Genomic DNA, 26,496 nt, shown 5'->3' on the forward strand with positions numbered 1-26,496 from the left:
AGCATGTCTTGAATGCAAGGAATTGGATGACAGTCTGGCATGCTTTTCTGATTCAATTCCCGATAATCGCAACACAGTCGCAGACTTCCATCTTTCTTTCTCACACAGACAATCGGCGAAGAATATTCAGATCTTGATTTTTGTGATCCAGCCGCGGTTTAAGAGATCTTCCAGATACTCTTTAACTTCCTTGTGAAGTGGTTTTGGCACAGACATATATGTCCGTCTGACTGGTGTTGTGTCTTTAAGTCTGATTTTCAACTCCAGGGATGGAATACAACCTACATCTTGATCATCTTTGGAGAAAGCAGCACATTCCTCCCTCAGCAGTTTCTTCACCTTTTCCTGCTGTTGAGGTGACAAGTGGTTAACTGGAACAGGTGGGTCCCACAGATCTCCATTACACTGGGTCATCGATCCTGAGTTTAATTCTTTGGTTGTTATGGGGTTTTCTACTGCTGGTGATTTCATGCCGTGGTTCACTGAGTCTTCTATCTCCACAGGTTTTGCCGCAGCAGGGTAGACCGCTTTTACACTCTGTACATGGCCTAACATGGTGCGTGGTGGAAGTGTAATGTCATGGCATGTATCATTACATAATGGGATGAGGGCCTTTGGCCAGGAGCCTCTCTGGAGCCTGACTACATTCTCAGTGACTGTTAATCCTTCAGGCCACGCAGGACTCTCAACTGGAACAAACAACATCTTCTGGTTACATGTCAGAGGAACAGTCCACACAGAACACTTTACTATTTTTGGCTCACCAGGTGGTATTTTTGTTCTTTGTCGGCTTCCTCTAACTGTTCCCTCACAAGTGCTGGAATATCCCTGTTTGACCAATCGTATGAGCCTCTCGGCCCTTTTACAATCCACTGAAAAGTTTGATCAACTGCAATTACTTGGTCCACATTAACTGTATGTCTCTGTGCCCTACAACCCTTTGACAAATATCCCTGCTGACCACATTTAAAACAATGATTACACTGCTCAATGTTCCCACTGTCTTGACATAGTTTACATATCTTTCTAGAGAATGGACAGCCATAATGGAAGGATGGTTGTGATTCGAACAACTCAGCTTCTCGTTTGGAGGATTATCTGTTGCTTCTACCTGTCTATCCAATCTTTGTAGTGCTTGTACGTCAGCCTGGAGCTCATTTACTTTTGTCACTTTTGCACATGCATTTTTCTTTTGTTTCTGTTGACTCTCTGTTTCAATACCTGCAGCATTATTCATCCTCTCAATGAGCTCTTCATCTGTAATACTTTGGTTTTCCAAGTCAACTTTCAACTGAAATTTTATGTGGTCACTTATGAGACCAATACTGACAGACCGTAAGAACTTCTTTTGGACGAGCTCAACACTATACTGCTCCTCGGCCTCACCGTCTCTGGAGGCAATCAGAAGTCTCTCTTTCAGTTCTATGGCCCTGAACAAGAAGTTCTGAGGTGATTTTACATTTACAGCATTTGGCAGACGCCCTTATCCAGAGCGACGTACATAAGTGTAATCCTGGTAATCCTGTAATCCTGTGTAATCCTGATTCCTGGTAATCCTGTGTGATGTTTACCAGTTTGTGGTACAAATCGGTGGGCCCATCTTCTTTGAAATGGCCCTTTAGGATCATTTTTAATTGGGGAAGCGTCAAAATGCTTTTAATTTCATGCATATCTCAAAGGCTTAGGCCGGGAGTGATAGATCTTACAACAGCGTCCACAATTTCTGTCTCAGCATGTCCTTTTTGAACTCCACTGTCTATCTGATGCATCAAATTTGTGTATGATAGTCTATCCTTTTGACCTCTCTCACCTATTTGTCCACAAATTTTAAAATCACGTCTGATGGTTACTTCTGGCACTCTTGATGGCTGAGGCTCGGCATCCCTAAGTATAGCTGAGGCTAACCTGCTCTCTTTTTTCTTTACTTGATCACTAAGCCTTGTAATTTTGCTCTCCAAAGATTTTGTGGAACTCTGAAACATCAGCTGGAGGTCTGCATATTGTTTTTTTAACTTTGCCAGCTCATCTTCGTCCTCGCTTAAACTCTTTTCTGCCTCCCGAGCGTTTTCATTTTTCATCCGTTTAATTAATTCCAAAACAACGCCAATAAACTGACGTGCTGCATCCTTATCTTCCTTCTCAATAACTAAATCAATCTCTTCATTTATTAGATGAACGATAACTCCTGGCTGGCTTGCCAATTTTGTTACACACGAGGTCCACAAGTGTGTTGATATGAAGATAAATGGTTCATTTTATTTCAAAAAACATTAAGCACAACGTGGCTCAGTAAAATAAAAACAAAACAAACAAGAAAACTAAGAACTAGTTTAAGAGTTTCAGGAAGAGGTAGGTCTTCACCTGTCATTTGAATTTAATCAGTAACTCAGCTGTTCAAACATCTAGGGGAAGTTATTTTGTACCCAAAGTCCAAGTCAGTGAGATCAAACTTTTTCCCATTCTGATAAATATACACTGATCTAATACCTTGACCTTTATTCATCTGAACCTCAAGCAACATACCTGCATGTGTCCATGTCTTCAGTAACCTCTGGTTGTTTTGACACCTTTGTGAACTGCTGGTCGTTTCATGCATAGAGCAGAATCTGAAATGATCTGGGATCATGATCTGGAATTACCACCAGATGGCACTGAATTGAGTAGCCTTTAGAACTTAGCATTAGATTTTACATTTTCTAGCATTTACTAGGAAATGCCTTAAAGGAGCAATAACTAATCATTTGGGTCTCATTTCTACAACACAGCACCATTAAATTTCTCAATTCTGATTGGTCAGAATGTATTAAATTACTATTACTGTAGCTCTCTGGATCTATTATCACGTCTCTAGTAACAAGCTCATTAAACCAGGACTTGCTGGAATAGCAGTCTACATAATCTGATGAAACATGTTCGTATGGTGACACATTATATGAGGAGATTTGCAAAAATTCAGTCCGGTGTCTGCAGCTGTATAGTATAAACATGTCTATACAGTATCTAATGAACTACAGGGTGAAGGAGCGATTACAGAAAATAAAATCTTCCAGGCTCTGAACAATCAGCTAGTCAGAGCACATATGAGGAAAGGTCTCAAAGGAGGGGGATTGTTTTCCTGGGCTGAGTTAATGAGTCTCACCTGAATAGAAATAAGATTGTTACGGCTATCAGGCATTATTATTGCTAAAGCTACCAGAGATTTGTTGGATTGCTTTGCATTTTCAGATTAAAAAAAGAGCTCTGATATTGTATCTCTATCTCTATCTGTCATGAAAACACATTTTTGGACCTAAAGGCATTTCCATATATTAACATCTCAACATCTACAGTGAAGTCTGAAAAAAAACCTAGTGATTTATATATGTACATAGGAGACATGTTGTTTGGTGTGTGTGTGTGTGTGTGTGTGTGTGTGTGTGTGTGTGTGTGTGTGTGTGTGTGTGTGCGTTTTCTGTATCGTATTGGGGATCTCCATGCTGTGTTGTGTAGATATACTTCAAATATTGTCAGATACATAGTTTTACCAAATTTTCATTAACTGGAACTTAACTGACATTAACAAATTAGTTAAATATAACTCAACAAGTCTTTGTTTAATTTAGTATACTAAGATATAAGTCTGCTTCAACTGAATTTATCCATCAAATCAATGCAATATATCTAAGATAACAATTATGTTTCTTCTGTTGGATGGGGTAGCATTAATACACACACACACACACACACACACACACACACACACACACACACACACACACACACACACACACACACACACACACACACACACACACACTTTGAAATTGAGTATTGAGATTGGGAAGCCTCTAGCCTTGAATGCTGATTTTCCGAAGAAGCCTTTTTTTTCCTCCAGAAATCTTTCATTCGAAAACATGAGTATTCATATGACACATTTTGCTTTTGCTGCACACCAAAGTTTCAGCTTAGCATCAGTGCACCATTGAAAATGGCATAGCAGTAACTATGAATGAGATCCATATGAGGACATATTTCTCTCTGATTGACTTACAAACATTTTTTTGCAAGATTATCCTTAGTTAATTTGCTCTCTCTCTCTCTCTCTCTCTCTCTCTCTCTCTCTCTCTCTCTCTCTCTCTCTCTCTCTCTCTCTCTCTCTCTCTCCATTATGATACCTTTCAGTAGTCATACACACATTATACCTTCCTTTTATTCAATCATGATCACAGACAACAAAACCATTGTTTTATGAATGATTGTTTATTCAGTGATTATGACCAGTACGATGTTGCAATGCATAAAGCAAGAAGTTGATATTTTTCTAATTCATTATAACTAAAAAACTGAATCATATAATCACATCATAATACATGTGTCTAATTAAGTAATGTTTAATAATATTTCACCCACAGAATTTTTAAAAGTGAGCACTTTCTAGAGGTCCAAAATAGCATTAAAATTCAGCAAATAAATTCAACCTCATGTTCTTGTTTGAGGTATGAAGGAACAAGCAAAAGTGTAAGTGTGGAGCTTTGTTCATTTCAAAGCCAGAATCACACACTGACTTTTGTGATTGTCTTTTCCTAAATGACGATACCTCTATTACACTGAATCATTACCTTTTTAACATTTAAATCTAAATATGACTTGTACCATTTCTGCTGCAAAGTTGTCTGTGTATTTATAGACTAATGCAAATCATCTATATCTTTTAAATACAATATACGGTAGCAAAGAATGAATAGTGTGTTTATGTGTAACAGTAAAATTAGAAAGTTTTACTGTTTTTCCTTGGTGATTTGGAATTCTCAAATATTGGCAGGAACCAGGGCTTTCATGTTAACACTGCCAACCTGGAAGAAAAAGCAAACAAAATCTCTTTACTTTCCTGTTAGGCATGAGAGTAAAGTCTTTAAACAAAAAAGCTTACTGTATACGGCTTAGTAAGGAACTCAGTATTAGACATTCTGACTCGTTATATTTTTATATATTTTTAATGAATGCTTATATCATACAGAGCATGATTCATGCAAATATTTTTATCATTTATTTTTTAAATAATGCTTGTTTGCCAACATTATATGAAAATGACTTACTTCAAGAGTTGCAAAGGTGTTCATGAAGACATCTCCATTGACCTGAATGGAATTAATCTTTTCTACTGGCATGCGGTAAGTGAACGTGCAGCATGGCATGCCGTTTACAATCACCTGAAAAAACAAAATGTAAACTTCATGAATCCATTTTTTCTTGAAAAATAAGTTCTGAATTTCTTTCTTTTTTCCATATTATCTCACCTCAAAGCCTTTTGTAGAAGCAAGTAGGAAGAAATCAAAGGCTCCTCCTTTGACAAATGGACTTGCTTTAATTTCAATTTGCTCTTCCCATAAACCACTCCTGCAGGTGTTAAACACCACCAGCTTTGGCATGAGTTTAAAGTGGAGACCAATGTCGTTCGTCTGGGAGGACAGCAAATTTACTGCAAAGCTGAAAGAAAATTAAAGGTGTAAATGGCAGCACCAGATTCGAGTCAGACATTTTAATCATATCTATTCCATATTGTTTTTTATTCAAAGTGTCATGAAGTGAAAAGAGAATACGCATACCTATCGAAATCTGAAGGAACAACCCCTTTGAAGAACAAAGCCACACCAGGCCTCATTTCTGCTGGGATATTGCCGGCGTAGTTTTTTTTCTGTTGTGATCATAAACATTGTTGGTTTATTCCGTGATAAATCTCCATTATTGCACTTGTACTAGGTGAAATTTCTAGACATTTTTAATATCACATGAAACATTCTTTATTTCTCAGTTACTTACAGGGTTGCTGACTGGGTTTGACACATCAGTCTGGATGTTAGAAGTCTTTGTGCGTGAAGTTCCAGAGGCTAGTTCCTTACCAAATGTAGAATTGCTCCAGTTCTGAAGAGAGCAAACACGTTATAAATGCTTCTAAAAATTCTGCTTACTGTATGAATGCTTTTAAAAGCACATACACACAAAAACATACAGTGAAGAGCTTGAGAAGAGTGTATAACTTACTGGAATAGTACCCATGATGTTAATGACGGTGTCTCCATAAATGTGAAGTGTAGTCACTTTCTCCACTGGCAGGCGATGCTTGAACAGATAAACCTTCTGCCCATTTAAATATACCTGGAAGTACAGATGTGTGGTTCTTATACACAGAATTGAATTATTCTTTATATTATGTGGATCCACTTATAATTTTAATCTGCATACCTCCCAGCCTTCTTGTTTGACCACAAAAAATAAGTCAAAGGCTGATCCTTTGGCAACAGTATACGATGTTATACGTTCTTGGCTCTCCCAAGTCTGACCCCTTCGGGTGTTGAAGCCCAGTGACTCGTCAAAAGTAAAAAACATGTGAAAAGGATAATCGCCGGTTTCCCATGTCCCGGATATAATATCTATTTCAAAGCTGTATGTAGAATAGAAAAAACAAATAACAATAAACAAATAATTATCTACAAAAATCCTATACAAAATACATAACAACATAATGTCAAAATTATGGCAAAGGTCAATGTGAACCCTTAAAATGAAAACATACGATTTTCCTGTTGCAAGAGCAGTGCCTTGGAAATACATGGCCATTCCGGTTTTCAGGCCTCCAGTAATTGGTCCAGTGTAAGCAATAGTCTGTGGTTAGTCGAAGCACAAAACATATATCAGTTGGTGATATAAAGTTTTTTTTCTAAACCAGACAACACTGATTTAATTGAAGCAACATTTCTACAACTTCTGCTTTCCATATTTAATAAAATTAATTTGCAGCATTTACTGGTCCAGTTTTGGCATACAGTGCACATGAAATCTGAATTATTTATTTATTTTATTGAAAGAAAGAAAGAAAGAAAGAAAGAAAGAAAGAAAGAAAGAAAGAAAGAAAGAGTGAACTTTGATTGAAATTCACTACTTACAGGACTGTTGACAGCATTTTGAATTTCTGATTTGATAATAGAGTTTGACCATCGTGACATGCCTGTATTGGTCATAATTTTGTTCCTTATTTTATCAATGAGGACTGGCACGGAGGTTCCCTGTGGGAAAAAAATTATGTGCAACATATAAAAGTTTATGTACATATTACTCATACAAGTAACTTTTAATCAACTGACTGATTCCTATTTATACATTTAGCAAATGACTTTATCTATTTTTTTATACAACCGAGCAATTGAGGGTTAAGGGCCTTGCTCAGGGTCCAGCAGTGGCAGCCTGGTGGACATGGGATTCAAACTCACAACCTTCCGATTGGTAGTCCAACACCTTAACCACTAGGCTACCACATACCCAGAGCTTCATAGACATCTTAAATTACCACTGGTTACATTTAAAAAAAAATCAGATGTAAGAATGAACAGAAATAATTAGAAGTATAATCTTTACTGACCCATTGACTTATTGCGTAATCGATCTTCCCTGCTATTACGAAGGGGACATAATCGCTGGCTTCACTCACTCCCACTTTACCAATAGCTGAGTATCGGACCCATTGTTGCTCGTCTTGCTTTAGTCCAGTCAAGTTAAAGGTGGTCTTTGCATCTGGAGTTGTGATTACTTTCCATGCGGTAGCATCACTTGCAGAATCGGTTGGCTGGGTATTTCTGTACTCAATTTTGAACTGTAGAGTATCTCCGGTTGTGGATTTTGAAAGGTTCAGGGTGACTTTCCCATCACTAGTGTCCACCACAGGTGCAGCAGGCTTGGATACAGGCTGGAAGTTAGCATTAGTCAAAGTGCCGTTCTGATAAAGTCGGATGGAGGATCCTGGATAGCTGGGGTCAGATATGGAGGCAACGATGAATTTGACTCTCTTCACATTTTTATTGGCCTTGTAAAAACTTGTAAAGAGAGAAAGATTCTGCCTCATTTTTGCCGAAATATCAGAAGACATGAACCAAGGCTTTATCGCTTGGAATGTGAAAGCATTTGCACTGTTTTGGTCCAAGTTACTAAACCCTTCAGAGTTCACAAAGTCTTCAATAGCAGTTAGGAAGGAGTCTTCATTCATTAAAGATGTAAATGTAAACGAAACCAACAAATCAACATCAGCATCAAAGAGGATGGAATTAAATGACCCTGAGGATGTTACAACTGGCATGTCTTTCAACCCACTGGTATAGGATGTCAGTATATTTAATTCACCCAAGTTGTCATCTAACCACTTGTTCATGTTGACAGCTGTAAATGGTGACTTGTAATGGTTCTCCAGGATGAGACCCAGTGCACTGTCATCCACGGCCCCACTCCGAATATTTGGCAAAACACTGACCAGTGCCTTCTGTAATGCTACTTTATAATAACCGAGTAGTTCCTGAAAGCTTTTCAATCTTTCCTTTATTTCAGGGAAATCATTTGTAACTGGCATTTTGATCATATCATTGCATCTTCTATGTACTTCATCAAGCTCCTCCAACAATTTTTCTGTTTTAGCCACCAGGCTGAAACTGATTTCTCTTAGCAGCTTAGCAGCTCTAGCATCCAAAAGTGTGAGAGGATACAGCCACACAGTCAATGGAACACCTTTACTGCTTTTTTTCCTCAGCAGACTGGGCAACGTATTGCAAGCCTTGAGAGCCTCAGCGTATGTGGTGGGGTTTTCATCAAGCTCATAGTCACCATAAAAGGTTACATTCAAATTCTCAGATAATTTCTTCTCTTGTTGATTCATAGTTAGGGATGCTTGCCCCTCAATTGAAATAGTAGGGATCTTCTTGACCACTGCTTGAAGGTTTCCTTCAATTTCCTGCTTGTTCTCATTTTCTGAACTTGTATAATCAAACACCATGAAAGCAGTAGCTCCATACAGTACAGCTGTAACTACATGAGTGGCTGATTTCTGGTCAAATACTTGTGGGTAGGTGATATTACCAAGCTCCTTCATAGTGAGCTGTTCAAATTTTGTTGTCTGGCTGTACTGCATAGTAACTCTGGACTGACGTGATGAGGATTTGGAATCCTGTAGGTACTTGGCAGATCCTCCAACCTCCACCAATCCACAAAAGAAACTAGCTTTTAGGGAAGCGCTCACATCTAGTAGGTTGGCCTTTGAACTGAGGCTGTCAGAGGCAGCAAGCTTGACAAATGTTCTAGTCTGGTCATGAACATCAATATCATTACGCAATGCTTTCTTGTCCCATAAAGTAACACCTGAAACAAAAGTGAGGAGATATGACAGCTGTATCACATGTGACCTACCTGACCACACATGCTACAACAAGTGCTTATAATATTAGGTCAAAGCAATTCATTGGTATTAATATCAGGTGTGCTTCTCCAAAGATCACTCTGTTTGTACAACATGATTATAACTGCTATTATTTTTTAACAGCATTAGCCAATAGAACAAAAAGAAACCACTACACTTTATTTGTTAAAACTTTCATACAGGCAACTTATATTAACAATTAAAAAAAAAGAGATTTCTCTTTGGATCAACTTGACCTGATTGATTAACATTTTCTAGGAATGAGCACAATTATTGAAGGTGCAACTTAACAAAATGGATCTGTTGCTAATAAGATAGATGCAAAAGCCTTCTCCAATTTTCAGTGGCTAAAGGTAAATGCAGTCACCAAATCTTTCATACAGCTATGATTATGCCACTCATAGGCATAAAGCTTTTATTGGAATTCTATAGCCACTCAAATGACAAGCTCTCAAGTCAGCATCCTTATTCTTATGCATTTTGCTTTTAAACCAACAACAAAAGCAACCAGAATAAAATATTTTCTATCTTCTCTTGATCTTTTTATCTACACGTACACTCTCAAAAACGCTGGGTTTTTTTTCAACCCTAATCCTGGTTTGAGGCCGCTGGTTAGGACTTTGGGCTGTTCTAACTCAAGTTTGGGTTGAAAATTGTCTTGCGCTATAACCCAGCGGCACTGGGTTGGGAACATGGACGTTAAAGAGAGCTGGTGTGGCAGTTTCTAAAGTCTGTGGTGTATGGACATCCTGGGGAGGAGACACCAGCAGTAAGAGTTCTGCTAGCATTCATTTTTGCAGACAAACTGTAACTTTATCATTATTATTTTTATTATTATTAATTAAACTGTGTATAGTTAATAAACTTTTATTATTATTACTGTGACCTGACTGCTTCATGTTATCCTGTGTTCTTTAACTTGTACACTGTACATATTTCACACATTTAATTCGAAGTAATTAAAGTTTGTAATTAATACTAATAATTTGAACATAGAGCACTCTAATCATAAACCGCTACACTTTTATAGAAAAGACATGAATGTCAGTAAAATCAGTCTTGCATTAGCATGGACAATAAACATTACAATCTACATAATTATACTATAAATGAAAGCTTTACCTGGAATAAAAGAGTCACTGCGGCAGTCGTATAGCATGCCAGGATACAGAGCCCTTCCCAGGGCTGCCATCTGAATGATTTTAGGCTCCATGGCTGTCAAGAAAAACACAATATCGTTAATAAGTATTTCTAAATAATCAATGATTGTTGTTCTCCAGATAAAATGAATACATATTTCTCACAATTTACATGCACATAAAACATATACTGTACATATATAACTATAAAGATTAATAGCAGATAGCACTACGTACTTAAATATATGTGGGTATATGAGACCTGTTGTTCCCAGTTGTGTTCTTCTCTGCTTCTAATCTGAACCAGGTTCCTCTGAAATTTATCTTGGTTTCAGAGATATTTATAGTCCTAGTTTAAAGTCCTACATTAATTTGAGGCAAATAATCTGGGCATGTGATCAAAAAGATATATTTTTTGGCAGCCTTTGTGTGATCCACCGTGTGTCTGCAAATGGGCTGCTGTTGCTTCTCAGGAAGCTTCAGGGCAAAATTAAGTTCACACAGTATACATAAGTATTGCCAAACATGGAATGCAAATGAACCTAAATGGTGTTTGCTGACATGCTATTTCCATATAATCATATAGCCTCCAAATACTCATATATCCTCAAACCTGCTTCATATACAGTACAGACACCATGTACATCACATAATCTTCTGTTCTTTGTTTTGGTTTAAGCAAGATATTTTTGTATGTAAGGTCAATTCAGTGTGAGCAACTGTGTTGTTTACTGTACATTCATTTAAAATAAGTACTACAGGCAATGACCTGGAATGCTTTAGATCATACCATTCTAAAAACAACTTGTTGCTTAAAGGATATTTTGCATTGTGCCTGTCACTCAAGGTGTGCCCCGAGGCTAAGTTCTGGGGCATATAGCTACACATTAATTAATATTAAATTAATTAAACATATTATGCTGAAAGTCAGTTTTAGACCTTAAATAATGGCCCTAAAACTGTTGATTTAAGTCATGTAATACTACCTCCACCACCACTACATTACAAAATAAAAAAGACCAAGACCAAGACTCTTAGTGTGTCATTTCATTCCAGTCAGGAGAATTCTTGAATTGATCTGTACCATTTGTTAACTCAAGAACAACTAGAAATATTGATTCTAGGACCCAGTCTTTGGTTTTTAATAACATCTTGCCACCTCTCTGACAACTGGGTTTAGAAAAATTGAATGACCAACGTATAATTTACATGTTGACATGTAGACTTGTCAGAGTCCTTGTCAGTCTAATGTTGAGTTATGTACCACCCTTATATTTATTTATTTTTACTGAACATTTTCCTTAGGTTAAAAGTTAATATAAAAGCCAAAATTCCTGCCAAATAGGATGCCAAATCACCACTGAAGCATTGTCAACAGTTATATTTTGGTCTGGTAATTTTCTTCTTGGCAGTTGAATTTTCCTTACACTTATTGCCTCTTGGGGGATTATATGTGCTCCATATCAAGTTCCATGGGATCCTCGCAATTTGTATAAGGCACTGTATTATCATAAAATCCATTGGCAACGTAAGTTTTCCAGTGTAAAACATAAATGTTTTTTAAAATGCAGATATGCATATCCCCAAACCTTTTGGGCTAAATACTCCAAATGGAATGATTTGACCAGACAGCATTTTTGTTACATATTAGGACTGTTGTGAAATTTGAACACAGCCAGAAATTAATTTGCTATTGTTTCATTTCAAACAGAGGTACTGAATCATTTTTAGGCAGGGACCCCTCTAGAATAAAATAACTTAAAATGACCCCCTTTTGAGCACAACATAAATTAAATTTTATGAAAAATGTTATTATCAGGGCTCTCCACAAGCCACTTCAGTCCCTCAGCTCAAATTTTTACAGCCTTGGCAAACCTTGTCTTCACTGGCCGTACATTGTAGATTCTGATGAAACAATTGGAGAGATATGTTCTGGCAATATAAAAGAAGCCCTTGAAGAATAGCAACACTGGCTAGAAGCTGCAGAACACCCATTCTGGTAACCACAAGTCTGAATCCACCACAGATTTTGTTATTACCTTCCTCAAGTTCTAAGAACACTTCTTCTATGGCCACACTTATTTCCTGTCTAATATGTATCTAGTATTCTTGGACTCACACAGACACCACAGAGTCTTGCTATTTGTTATTAACAGTATCAATTCTGAGACTTTGAAATAATCCTTGTGTTTTGATTTAGTTCTGTTTCTCTGTTTACTGTGTTCTCTGTCATAATCCACATAATCCTCCATCTTTATGTTGCCTGATGACATTATTATTTATAGTAATGATTGGCATCTTCAGCATCTGAAGACTGTCATGAGATCATTGATATTTGTGGGACTCACAGCAAAAGAAGTGTACAATTTGATGGGTGGAAGCATGGTATCTAGGTGTCATGATGCGGGGTAAGGAAGCGGACCCAAACGCAGGATAGCCAAACAAACAGGATTTAATAACAGAGAAACACAAAACATGACATGGACTAGAGACAGGACAAAGACAACAGAGGATTCCGCGCTGCACAAAGCAACATGGCACAGTTAAATAGACAGGTTAATAAGAATGGGAAACAGGTGTGTAGACAGGGAGGAGCAGACGAAGGCGGGGCTTCTGTAAGTTGCTCTGTATAACGTTATCTGCCAAATGCTGTAAATGTTAATGTATATTATTGTTATGATTCAGCCCGGACTTCGGCCACGTGCATGTTTGTTATTGTTCCTCGTCACGTGTTTGCACTGTCCTTGTCTGCCCTGCCCTGTTTCCACGCCTGCTCCTAATTGTATCTGATTGTCTTGTGTATAAATGTCTACTGTTGTCTTTGTCTGTCTCGTGTTCCCCTTTATTAAACCCTGTTTTGTTTTACTATCCTGCGTTTGGGTCCGCTTCCTGCCTTGCGTCATGACAATTATCCTGACTTCTGTCTTTGTAACAACTGTTACTTGTTGAAGATAAAGGACTAGCTGAGGGGTGGTGTAACGATCAATGCAGAGCATGAAAGGAGAGCAATGTGCATCAAGTAAGGATTTAGGGTGGTTATATAAGGCCCATAATAGATCATTTATTTATTATGTAATACAGGTGCATCTCAAATAAATTTCAAATAAAGTTCATTTATTTCAGTAATTCAACTCAAATAGTGAAACTCATTTATTATATAAATTCAGTTCAGACTGAAGTAGTTTAAGTCTTTGGTACTTTTAATTGTGATGATTTTGGCTCACATTTAACAAAAACCCAATGATTCACTATCTCAAAAAATTTGAATATGGTGACATGCCAATCAGCTAATCAACTCAAAACACCCAAAAAGGTTTCCTGAGACATCGAAATTGTCTCTCAATTTGGTTCACTAGGCTACACAATCATGGGGAAGATCTGACAGTTGTCCAGTAGACAATCATTGACATATCATTGACACTCTTCACAAGGAGGGTAGGCCACAAACATTCATTGCCAAAGAAGTTGGCTGTTCACAGAGTGCTGTATCTGAGCATTTTAACAGAAAGTTGAGTCAAAGGAAAAAATGTGGAAGAAAAAGAAGCACAACCGTGAGAACCAAATTCACAAGGAATTAACTGAGGCTGGGGTCAAAACATTTGGCTACAGTTGTCGTATTTCTCTTGTGTAGTGGAAATTTTCAATTTCATGAGTGTTTATATGTGCTTTCATGCTTTCATATGTGCATATGAGCAAAAGGAATGTCAGTCAATGAGACATTCTCAGTGCCCTTAAGGGGCGAAACCGTAACTACACAGAAACAAGTGCAAATTTGATGTGCAAATTAAATTTAAATCTAATCTGCAAATCACTAGGCCTTAAGATAGAATAGGGAGATAACTCCTGCTTTGTAAAATTATCCCAGACCTCTGCTCTATGTGTACAAATGGAAACTGTGTGATTTTTCTTTTACAGATGTCAAAAACACTCTTGTAGGAAGAGCAATAATTCTCACCTCTACTTCTCACACAGACTACATAAAACCAGAAGCTTTACATTGCACTGCACACATACACAGATGCAAACCGGATGAGAGCTATGAAAAAAGTGGTATAGGAAGTTAGATAAGCCAGATGTACTGATGTTGAAACGTTTGATATGGAGTAAGCACAGATGTGTGGTAGAGGTAGACTTATCTCGGGTTTCAACTCGAGCTGGTTATCCACACCCATTCCAAATGAACCATGCATCTCCGCATCTCTCTTTAACCAAATCTGCCAATGATGAGTGGGAAATCTTGGGAAAATGGATGTTATAGGTTGCTCTGACTCATGATTGGGAGCAAAACAAGCAGCCATCTGTCTTTTACAGCTCAAAATTGAATGCATATAGCACACCACTAAATTGGATGGTTGGGACAAAGAGAGATGTGGAGATCAGTTCTGATGACTTAACGCATGTTGTAAAATTGAAGTAATGTGTTGGCACAGGACCAGAACTGCTAACTGAACCCTGCCTAAATTAGAATCTTCAGACATTCGATTACAAAAGGTGCCCAAAGAGTTGTGGGCGGATGAAAAATATGATGTAGTCCTCATTAAAAATTGCCCTTCAGTGACCATTACTCTTAAAACCGGTTAAAAAAATAATAATAAATAATTAATAAATAAATGAAGGGTCAATATCCCCTAAAACCAGAAGCTATAGCAGTTATAACAACGGTTAAAAGCTTGAGTTACTGTACCATGTGAGATGTCTCCTGTGATAACCCCGCTATTCCCAGTAAAGAAAATATGCCTGACAAATCTGAAATTTGTTCAACAAGAAGTGAAGTTCCTATAGTAGGACATTTAATTTCTGCAGAAGGTAAAGCAGAATTCAGAATTCAGAAAACTTTAAAACCGGTTACAAAAAACAGTTAATGTCTTTTTTAGGCATGTGTTTTTACTGTAGGATGTTCATATCTGATTATTTCGTTTTAGAGGCACAACTGAGCACAACTGCTCATGGGCAAGGCCTACATCATCACACACAGCAATGTGACGTGGACTGAGACTGCAAAAACTGCATTTAAATAACTGAAACAGATGACACCCACACTAGGCATCCCTGACCAATGAGACTATTTACACAAACTGATGACGAAAAAGGGGATGCATCAGATGAGGGCAAATTAAATAAGTAGCATATTTTTCAGCTAAACTGGAAACAGTGCCAACAGGTCTGCTCATGTGTCTCAGAGCAATAGCTGCAGCAGAAAAGGCCATCAATGCCTCACAAGACATTGTGAGCTACAGGGAATTAACACTGTTGGTACCACATGCAGTGTTACAACTGCTTTTAGAATAAAAAAACAGCACATATGACGGCTGCGACCATATAATGATGGTCGAGATATAACACTGTACTTTTAGAAATGCAGAATGTCACAGTTAAATGATGTACAACTCTTAACCCTGCTACACCTCTTTCCACAGGGCATGATGGGGAGCCTCATGATTGTGTGAATGTGATTAATGAAGTTTGTAGCACAAGGCCTGATTTGCAGGAGACACCACTGACCAACCCTGATCTGGAATTACATGTTATGAGTGATCGTGAGGAAACAAAGCTGGAGGAAGGTGGGAAGTGTCCAAAAAAAGGTGTTTGGTATGGTCCCTTAGGGAAACCGTATTTACCAAAACGGTTGTTTCCTTTTTACCAAGTTGACACGTAGTAAAGACCACGTGTCAAAAGGAGGGGTGGTAACAGAAATACGTAAACATTGGCATGTTATTTTACTTTACTTATTACTTGCAAAAAATGTTTGTGAACGCTGTGTTGTATGTGCAACAAACAACGCTGGGAAAGGCATATTAAGAAAAATGCTGCATGGAAACAGGCATGTCATGAAATAGTTTTGATGCACATACAGTATCAGTTAACCCACTGTTAACAATGAAAAAATCACTCCTGAGACCATCTGCATTCCTGTCCAGCTAAGTAAGGGGCTGGGTTACCCGCACTCACGAAACAGCCTAGACTGGTAGTGTTCCTAAGCCTCTGTGAGGTAAGACGATTGCGAAAGGACAGTGGCTGTACTCTGAGCACACATATACCTCAAGGATGGTGAAGGTTCACTTAAAGTTTAGTTTAGTCTACATGAATCACCAAATGACATCCTTAATATCCTGTTATTGAGACGCAAAAAGAAATCACACCAGTGCATGCTGTTTGGACATTCTAAGCGGCGTAGAGTGTGTAAATCTATTTCATAGAGAAGAGACGAGAGCTGTTGGAGATCGAGACATGGACTTTCCACCTGATCCAATTCAAACTGACTATACTCTGGCATTGACAAATAGATGGATAAATTAGCTTGGCTTAGTTTTATTCTTCTCTTTTAGTTAATGAATATGTCAATGAAAAGTCCAAGGGAAAATATCATGTCTGATGTTTCATCTAAACCTGTCTTTTGAATGCTTTTAGTAATGATAATGTTACATTTTTTATTTAAAATCAAATCAAATCAAATTTTATTTGTCAAATACACACATACAGAGTAAAACATGCAGTGAAATGCTTTATACGTCTGTTCGGTGTTCATGTATAAAAAGTAATTGAATTAAGGATAAAAATAAACCAAAAGAGGGTGGATAAATAAGTTTAAACTATATAAAAACTATATAAAATATGAAAATATATGTGAAAGTATATGTATATACATAAATGCATTGTATTGGCGGTACGAATTAAAATGATTTTGTGATTGTCCTTGAAGTGTCCATGTGCAGTATGGTGTGTATAAAGTGGCACTGTGCTGTGCAAGTCCAGAGTTAAAGTGACAGTCCAGAGTTGAAGTGTCTTAGTGCAAAAAAAGGTTGTGCAGTAAAAAGTGAAGATGGAGGGAGAGGTCCAGTACTTGATCCTGGGTGTTTCCTGGTTTAAATTCCGAATGGTCTGCAAGAAGAAGCTTCTCCTCATTCTCTGTTTGCTTTCAAGGAGCAGAAGCATTTCCGTGAACGCAACAAAGAAAAGAGTCCATTGTTGGGATGGCTGAGATCCTTTATAATCTTCCTGGACCTAGTCCTGTACCACGTGCTGTAGATGACCTGCAGGTCAGGCAGCTCGGTGTGAATGGTATGTTCAGTTAACAGCACCACCCACTGAAGGGCTCGCTTTGTCCTGCATGGTGTTGTTCCCGAACCAGGAAGTAATGCTACCCGTCGGGACCCTCTCAATGGTGCAGGTGTAGAAAGTCTGAGAGGGCACCTGAGAGGGTAGTTTGAAGTCCCTTAAGTGCCTCAGATGGTACAGATGCTAGCGGGCCTTCTACACCAGGGTGTTGATGTGACAGGACCAAGACAGGTCCTGTGTAATGTGAACACAAAGATACCGGAAACTCCACTCTCTCCACTGGGGTCCTGTTTATGTTTAGCGGCAGGCTGAGTCCCAGGACCTCCAACTTAGAGGTGAGCATGGACGGAATGATGGTGTTGATCAACTGTAATCCACAAACTCCACTTTAGCATAATTCCCTTTTCTGCAGTCCAGGTGGTTCATCGTAGTGTGGAGAAGATGAGCAATGGTGTCCTCAGTAGAGTTGTTCTGGTGGTACGCGAACTGTATTGGATCCAGTGTGTCTGGTAGTTTTTAGAAGCACTTCATCACTACTGAGGTCAGGGCTACAGGGTGGTACTCATTGAGGCAAAAGGGCTTGGGTTTCTTTGTGACAGGAACAATGGTGGACGGTTTGAAGCATGAGGGGACAACAGACTGTTCCGGTGAGAGGTTGAATATCTCAGTGAACACCGGTGCTAGCTGGTTAGTGCAGGCTTTCAGAACCTGACCTGTGATGCCATCTGGTCTTGCTGCCTTCCTGATGTTCACTCTCCTGAATGCCCTCCACACGTCATGCTCTGAGATGGTGAACATATTTACCTCTCCAGCTCTCTCAGTGTGCATGCTGTTTGTGCTGCTAGCGCCGATGAGGTGGTTAGCTGGAGCCTCGAAGCAAGCACAAAAGATGTTTAGCTCATCTGCCAGAGAAGCATCCACATTCCCCATTCTAGAAGCTGATGTTCTATAGCCTGTGATGTTCCTTATTCCCTGCCACAGGCTCCTAGAGCCACCATGTTTGAACCTTGTCTCTAGTTTTCTCCCGTAGCACCGCTTTGCTTCCTTAACCGCTCTGCGCACACTGTAAGTCGCAGCCTTGTACTCGTCCATGTCCCCGGTGGAAAGCCCTGTGTTGTAATCAGTGGAGTGGGATCTCAGAGCATTGCGAATGGTTTTATCCACCCACGGCTTCTGATTGAGAAACGTTCAGATGGTGGTTTTCTTTACCATATCATTCACTAGTTTCCCGATGAATCCCACAACCCCTTCCGTAAACATTTTGACGTCATCAGAGCTGCACCTGAACATGTCCCAGTCTGTGTCATCTAAAGCATCCTGCAGAGTGGTCACCGATTGGTCAGTCCAGTGTGTGACCACCCTCTGAACTGGAGATTCCTGTTTCAGCCTTTGTTTGTAAACAGGCATGAGGAAGATGACGGCATGGTCCGATTTCCCAAATGGTGGACGTGATTTTGCCTTGTAGCTGTTCTTCTACGGTGTGTAGCAGTGGTCCAGTGTCCTTTTGCCCCTGGAGGGGCAGGTGATGTGCTGCTGAAAGTTTGGTAGTGTGCACTTGATGTTGGCACTGTTAAATTCTCCCACCACAATGAGCACAGTGTCCCGATGCTGTGTTTGGTGTAGCGTTAGTGTCTCATGTAATTCCCATACTGCTTGTATCCGCTTGAGGTGGAATATAAATGGCACTGTCTATGACCAAGCTGAATTCCCGAGGTAGATAGAAGGGCTGACATTTGATGGTCAGTAGCCCCAGATTTGCTCATGCTGTCGCACCAGTGGTTGCTCACCATCAGACACACTCCACCTCCCCTTGACTTCCCAGACTCCAGTGTTCTGTCCATGCAGTAAACCTAGAAAAACTCGGCTGGCTGAATGGCATGGTCTGGTACCGCTGGGTTCAGCCATGTCTTGGTGAAGCAGAGAATGTTGCAGTCCCGAATGTCCCTCTAGAACTTGGCCATTGCCCTGAGGTCATCAAGCTTGTTTTCCAGAGACTGGATGGTGGCTAGCAGGATACTGGGTAAGGCAGCGCGGTGTGCACGTGCCCTGAGCCTGTTCCTGATGCCGGGTCGTTTCCCTCACGGATGCCGGTGCGGGTTGCGTCCTTTCTTCCTCCTCAGGATCTCGCTCGGCCAGCATGGGTCCGGCAAAGAGTGAGTGGATTGTACACCAATAGATATAAGAGTGGCTTTGTCATATATAATGATGTCCATATTGTATAGATAGAATGGGAACTATGTAAATAAATATATAAAATAAACAAAAAAATGCAAAGTGTAACCGGAGCAGTCGTGACGGCAGCCTCACCAGGGCCATCTTGGATTTATGTAGTTTGTCCTAAAGGACAGAAAGGAGGGAAATTTAGATTTTTAAATATCATGAGGAAAAGTTTAAATATCATGAGTGTTTTTATGTGCTTTCATAGTAAATCCTGTGTGTCAGTCTAGGGAGAGACAGAACAGGAAACTACACCAGGTTACGTATGTAACCGGGTTCCCTGAGAAGGGAACGAGACGCTGCGTCAGTGCTGACACTATGGGAATGCTTCTTTGAGGAAGTTGTGTCTGAAGCTCTGTGTGCACACATGCCATTTCAATGGCTCGGAAAGGACACGTGACAGAGTAATTACTCACCAGTAAGTCCATAAAAGGGCATCTAAGTCACACTGCTCCAGCTTCTATTTGTCTGAAGGAAGTGCGAACGGACGCCCGGGGCGTGCCTAGCGACGCAGCGTCTCTTTCCTTTCTCAGGGAACCGGGTTACATAAGTAGGGAACTCGAAGCTGCTTCAGTGCTGACGCTATGGGAATGCCAATACCCACGCCACCGCGCACCAGTTGATGATTGTGCCAGAGGCCGTGAAAGAGCAGGAGCAAACTGGGAACAGAACTTCACAGGCCCCGCAGTACCTGGGACCCTGGAGTGGGGTCCCAGTCCAGGTCATAGAATCTGATAAAGGTGTGTGGAGAGGACCATCCTGCCGCAGAACAAATATCTTCATTGGGGACACCCATGTCCAAGGCATTGGACGAGGCGATCAGTGTTGTATAAAGTACTAGAAAGCAATACTTGAGTAAAAGTACAAGTATCGTACTAGAAAAAGACATTGGTTGAAGTGAAAGTCACCTTTTAAAAAAATTACTCAAGTAAAAGTCTTAAAGTATCTGATATTTACTGTACTTAAGTATCAAAAGAAATTTTCTGATATTAAATGTACTTAAGTATTTGAAGTAAAAGTAAAAAGTAAAATTTCAGTGATTTTCGGTAGGCATAAGAGCAGGGGTGGTTCTAGGATTTCATCTTTAGGGGTTTTAGCCCTAAGAATTTAAAACAAGAAGTGTTTTATATTATATATTATATGACTTCAGAGTAAGTTAAAAGTTATGGTATTATTAATACCATATGGTATTATAAGCTTATTATTATTATTATTATTATTATTATTATTATTATTATTATTATTATTATTATTAGACAAAAATTTATTTAAAAAACTGAGGCCTAGGGCTTTCGAGCCACATGCATCAAATTCGGATATGTCGTAGACCCTGGTCTGAAGTTTATGCTTCTATTTTTCTAAGCGATCGGAATTCCGGCATTCCCGGTATGGAAGCTCAAAGTGGCCTTTTTTCCCATAGACTCCCATTATAAACTTTTGAGGACCTTACTCTGGACGAAATTTTTATTTCGGAGTTCCGATTGAATTTTTGGTTTTCCCGTAGTCGACGGTCAAACATCCCATAGACTTGAATAGGGAATTCCGAAAAGTCCTCTAAGCTCTCACACACATAATACATTCAACATTAAGAATTGCATGTACTGTTCTATGCAGTATAATAAGTAGAATCCCAAAATGACTGCAGTATTGACATGAAATGTCCAAACCCTCAGTAGCCACTTTTTGCCAAAAGTATTGGCACCCCACCGGGTATTCTGGTGACGTCACTCGGCAACATGTGACGTCACGTGTAGCCCTGTCGAGCAGTGCTGGTAGATCGGAGGTTGTGGGGTGCAGGGCGAGGAATGATGAGGGCTTTGAGGTAAGAGAGAGCTGGTCCATTTTTGGCTTTGTAGGCCAGCATCAGTGTTTTGAATCGGATGCATGCAGCTACCGGAAGCCAGTGGAGGGATCGCAGCAGCGGGGTGGTATGCGAGCACTTTGGCAGGTTGAAAACAAGCCGGCAGCTGCATTTTGGATCATTTGCAGAGGACGGATTGCGTTCATAGTAGGCCTGCCAGCAGTGCATTGCAGTAATCCAGTCTAGAAATGACAAGAGACTGAACAAGTACCTGAGCAGTCTGTGTGGACAAAAATGGCTGAATCCTTCTAATGTTGTAGAGAAGAAACCGACATGAGCGAGTCACATTAGCAACATGAGAGGAAAAGGACAGTTGATTGTCCATAGTTACCCCAAGGTTGCGAGCTGTGGCTGAAGGGGAGATCAGATCGTTGTGCAAGGATATAGCAAGATCATGACCTGGGGATGAAGCACCTGGGATGAACAGCAGTTCAGTTTTGCTAGGATTGAGCTTTAACTGATGAGCAGTCATCCATGATGAAATTTCTGCCAGACATGCTGAGATCCGGTCAGAAGCTGTGGCATCTGAGGGTGGGAAAGAGAAGATAAGTTGTGTATCATAAGCATAGCAGTGGTAAGAGAACCCATGTGATGAAATAACTTCACCAAGAGAGTGAGTATACAGGGAGAAAAGAAGAGGACCAAGTACTGAGCCATGTGGGATGCCAGTGGAGAGTCTGTGTGGAGCAGATGTCACTCCCCTCCATGTTACCTGATATGAGCGTCCTTCCAGATAGGAAGCAAACCATTCCCAAGCTGATCCGCAAATCCCAAGACTCTTGAGGGTGGATAAGGGAGTCTTGTGGTTGACTGTATCAAACGCTGCTGAAAGGTCAAGGAGGATAAGGATGGATGACAGTTTGGCTGATCTAGCAGCATGTACATTTACATTTACAGCATTTAGCAGACACCCTTATCCAGAGTGACTTACAACTGAGCAACTGAGGGTTAAGGGCCTTGCTCAGGGGCCCAGCAATGGCAGCTTGGTGGACCTGGGGTTCGAACCAATGACCTTCCGATCAGTAGCCCAACACCTTAACCACTGAGCTACCACATCCCCATGTAGCTTCTCAGAGACATCCAAAAGGGCTGTCTCTGTAGAGTGAGCTGCTTTAAAGCCAGACTGGTTGGGGTCTTGGAGGTTGTTCTGTGAGAGATAGACAGACAGTTGATTATAGACAATGCATTCAAGAATTTTTGAAAGAAATGAGAGAAGCGATACCGGTCTGTAGTTACTGATGTCTGATGGATCCAGAGCAGGTTTCTTTAGGATGGGAATAACCCTTGCTCTCTTGAAAGTAGTTGGTACCTGACCAGATGCTATGGATCTATTGACGATAGTGGAAATGAAGGGCAAAAGGTCTTGCGAGATGGTCTGGAGCATAGTGGTAGGGAGCGGATCCAATGGGCAGGTGGTAGGATTGCAGGACTGGATGAGTTGTAAAATCTCTTCTGCTGCCACAGTTGAGAAATGTGACAACGAAGGTGTAGGGGAATGCATAGATGTAAGTGCAGTTGGGGCTGAAGTGAAGGTCCGGCAGATTTCCTCAATCTTCTCCTGGTAGAAAGAAGCAAAGTCTTCTGCAGTCAGGGAGGATGAAGAAGGTGGAGCCAGGGGGTTGAGCAGAGAAGAGATGATGTTGTGGAATTTCCGAGGGTCATGTGAGGAAGTCTTGGCAGAAGTCAATCTGAGGAGAACTTGACAAGAAGTGTTCGGTAAAAATCAAGATCTGCATCAAGTTGTGATTTCTTCCACTTTCTCTCTGATGATCTTAGCTCTCTTCGATTGTTGCACAGCACATCTGAAAGCCAACAAGAAGAACAAGAAGTTTTCTTGGGTTTAGTGAACATAGGGCAGAGGAAGTCCATAGTTGAGGAAAGAGATGAGAGGAAAGTATCTGTGGCTGAGTCCAAGGGTAGTGAGGAAAAGACAGGATCAGGAAGGGAAGAAAGAGTGCCAGAAGCTACAGATGAAAAGGAGACAGAGTGAAGGTTGCGGCGGGTAAGAGCGAGGGGGTGAGAGGTATTTTTAGGTAGGATAGGTAGAGTGATGGTGAAGTATACCAGGTGATGATCAGAGACGTGTAGAGGGTTAGCAGTCACGTCTGTAGCTGGAGAAGGACGGGTGAAAACCAGGTCCAGGACATTGCCTCCTTTGTGTGTGGGGATGTAGCTGTTGAGTGTGATGGTGAATGAGTCGAGAAGAGACAGGAGGGAGGAAAAATGTAGCTTGTCAGAGGGGATGTTGAAGTCACCAAGCACTGTCAGGGGGGAGCTATCGGAAAGGAAAGCACTAAGCAGTGAGTCCATTTCTTCCAGGAAGTCTCCTAGGGGACCAGGTAGACAACAATGATAACAAGGTTGATTGGAGAGGTAACTGAAATGGCATGGGATTCAAAAGAAGAGATGGTTAAATGAGAGAAGAGGAGAGGTGTAAAGCACCATTTCTTTGACAACAATAAACCTGTAACACCACCCCTGCCTGTTTCTTGTGGCGAGTGAGAGGATAAAGCAGCTGGTGTAGTAGTGTTCTGTGGGGATATACAGGTCTCTGTTAGCGCAAGGAAATCAAAGGAGTAATGGGAAGTTAAAGCAGAGATAAAATCAGCTTTCTTTACAGCAGACTGACAATTCCAGAGCCCACCCACCACCACTGTTTGAGACTTACACAAAAGAGGAGGGTAGATGAGGTTACTGGGATTGTGACCTCTGCTCTGTGGATGAGATCGTCTACGAGAGTAGGCCTTGAGTACAGAGATGGGTTTAAGGCACATATTTGTAGTCAAACAAGTGTGAGAATTAAGGTATGGTGGAATATATCAAACAGTACTAGACACTAATGTTAGAGAGAGATTCTGACAACCTTCAATTTAAATAGGTAAGCCCTGCCCCCAATTCACACCTCAAGGGAGACTGAAACTACTCCTGATTAATCAGCTGGGAGAACAACAAAGACCAACACTATAAAATCACGTCACGTGAAAATTAAAAATGTGCATATCATGGACATGTGACATATCAAAACACTCAGCACAATGAGCGGAACTGCCCCACGGGTATTTTGGTCACATCACATGACGTCACATGACATCACATGAAAATTAAAAATTTGCACAACATGGACATGTGACATATCAAAACACTCAGCACAATGAGGGGAACTGCCCCATGGGTATTCGCTTGCCTCCGAAAGTATTGGCACCCTTGTGGTCCTGTAGCTGTCACAATCTTTCTGTCCACTTGCCTCCAAAAAGCACCCGCCTTTGCGAATACTTGCACCGTCAAAGCCAACATCAAAGTTTGTCACGACGAACTTTACAAATCTAGTTAGTATTGATATTGCATTAATATTTTGTTTATACTATCAACTCTGGTAATAAGAATAGTGACATTTCACTGCTTTTGGTTGCCGCCGTTATAGATAAATGCCTCCTGCTCTGACTGCGAGTGCACTATGCACGTGCCTGTGCTTCTCCATAGAGCGTGCGGTTGTGCGTAATGTAATCTAGGAGCGGTTATTCGCCAAACCTCCCTTATTGCAGTCGCACACATTTCTCATGATTTTATTTTGTAGTAACGAGTAACGAAGATGCTTAGTGGAAATTTAAGTTCAAAATACATTTTATCTAGGAAATGTAGTGGATAAAAGTGAAAGTTTACATAAATTTAAATAGCGAAGTAAAGTACAGATATGTGAAATTTTTACTTAAGTACGGTAACAAAGTATTTTCACTTCGTTACATTACAACACTGGAGGCGATACCCCTTGTGGAGTGAGCACTGATGCCGAGAGGTGAGGCATGACCGTGCACCTCACAGGCTTGAGTAATGGCCTCCACCACCCACCCCTATTCTGGCCCCCAAAGCAGACAAAAAGGGCGGAGGAGTTACACCATGAGCTAGAGCGGTGGACATAAGTCCTCAAGGCCCTTACCAGGCAAATCAATAATAATAATAATAATAATAATAATAATAATAATAATAATAATAATAATAATAATAATAATACATTTTATTTAAAGGCGCCTTTCTAAACACTCAAGGTCACCATAAAAAAGAAGAAAAACAAAAAATATAGTTATAGAATAGTTACATAGAAATACAAATTGGACCAACATTACAAATCATGATGTAGAATAAGCTAAACTAAACAGATGAGTTTTAATCTGAGATTTAAATGATGAAAGAGAATCAATATTACAGAGTTCAGATGGAAGTGAGTTCCAGAGCTGAGGTGCAGAGAAACTGAAAGCTTTATTCCCCATAGTTACAAGACAGACAGAGGGAACAATGAAATGAGTGGAAGAAGAAGACCTAAGAGTGCGAGTTGGTTTTGGAGTATGAAGAAGATCAAGCTTGTGGATAGCTTTAAATGTTAGAAGAAGAATTTTATACTTGATACGAGCTGTTCCAGAACAGGTGTAATATGATTGATAGAGAGAGTACGAGTAATAATGCGGGCAGAAGAATTTTGAACGAGTTGCAGCTTATGAAGGGTTTTGTGAGGGAGCTCAATAAGAGGAGAATTACAGTAGTCAAGCCAGGAGGTTACTAGACTGTGAATAAAAGTGGTGGTTGATTGAGTGGTGAGAAAGGAACAAAGCCTATTGATATCTCGAAGGTGAAAGTATGCAGCCCGAGTAACATTATTTACATGAGAGGTAAAAGAAAGGGTACTATCAAAGATGACACCAAGACTCTTAACCTGAGATGAGGGAGCTATGAGAGATTCGTTAATGGAAATGAGAAAATTTGAAAATTTGTTAAGCAAAGTTTTTGTTCCTATAACGAGAAATTCTGTTTTATTACTATTTAGTTTAAGAAAGTTAGGTGAAAACCATGATTTTATGTTAATGAGACAATCAGAAAGAGTAGATGGAGGGAGTTTGGAATGCGATTTTGTGGAAAAGTGGAGCTGGGTGTCATCAGCATAACAATGAAACTTAACCTGATGTTTATGAAAAATATGTACAAGGGGTAAAAGGTAAGTTATAAATAACAAAGGGCCC

General features: G+C 40.0%; 2 protein-coding genes across 2 annotated transcripts in view; one reads left to right on the plus strand and one right to left on the minus strand.

Moving 5' to 3' along the window:
- The window catches only part of LOC113663885 (cytolytic toxin-alpha-like), a 131,882-nt gene that overhangs the window by 30,897 nt on the left and 74,489 nt on the right, over window positions 1-26,496 (plus strand). The window lies entirely within an intron of this gene.
- LOC113663884 (cytolytic toxin-alpha-like) lies at window positions 4,221-10,654 on the minus strand. Its single transcript, XM_027179329.2, has 12 exons — window positions 10,591-10,654; window positions 10,337-10,429; window positions 7,397-9,156; window positions 6,924-7,043; window positions 6,554-6,642; window positions 6,223-6,421; window positions 6,022-6,135; window positions 5,800-5,901; window positions 5,586-5,674; window positions 5,277-5,466; window positions 5,076-5,189; window positions 4,221-4,832 (listed from the first exon to the last, which is right to left on the minus strand). Exons 2-12 carry the CDS (start codon window positions 10,425-10,427, stop codon window positions 4,788-4,790), a joined length of 2,913 nt encoding a protein of 970 aa, XP_027035130.2. The 5' UTR covers window positions 10,428-10,429; window positions 10,591-10,654; the 3' UTR covers window positions 4,221-4,787.

The sequence above is a fragment of the Tachysurus fulvidraco genome, chromosome 18 (genome assembly GCF_022655615.1).
Source record: "Tachysurus fulvidraco isolate hzauxx_2018 chromosome 18, HZAU_PFXX_2.0, whole genome shotgun sequence".
Classification (NCBI taxonomy): Eukaryota; Metazoa; Chordata; class Actinopteri; order Siluriformes; family Bagridae; genus Tachysurus; species Tachysurus fulvidraco.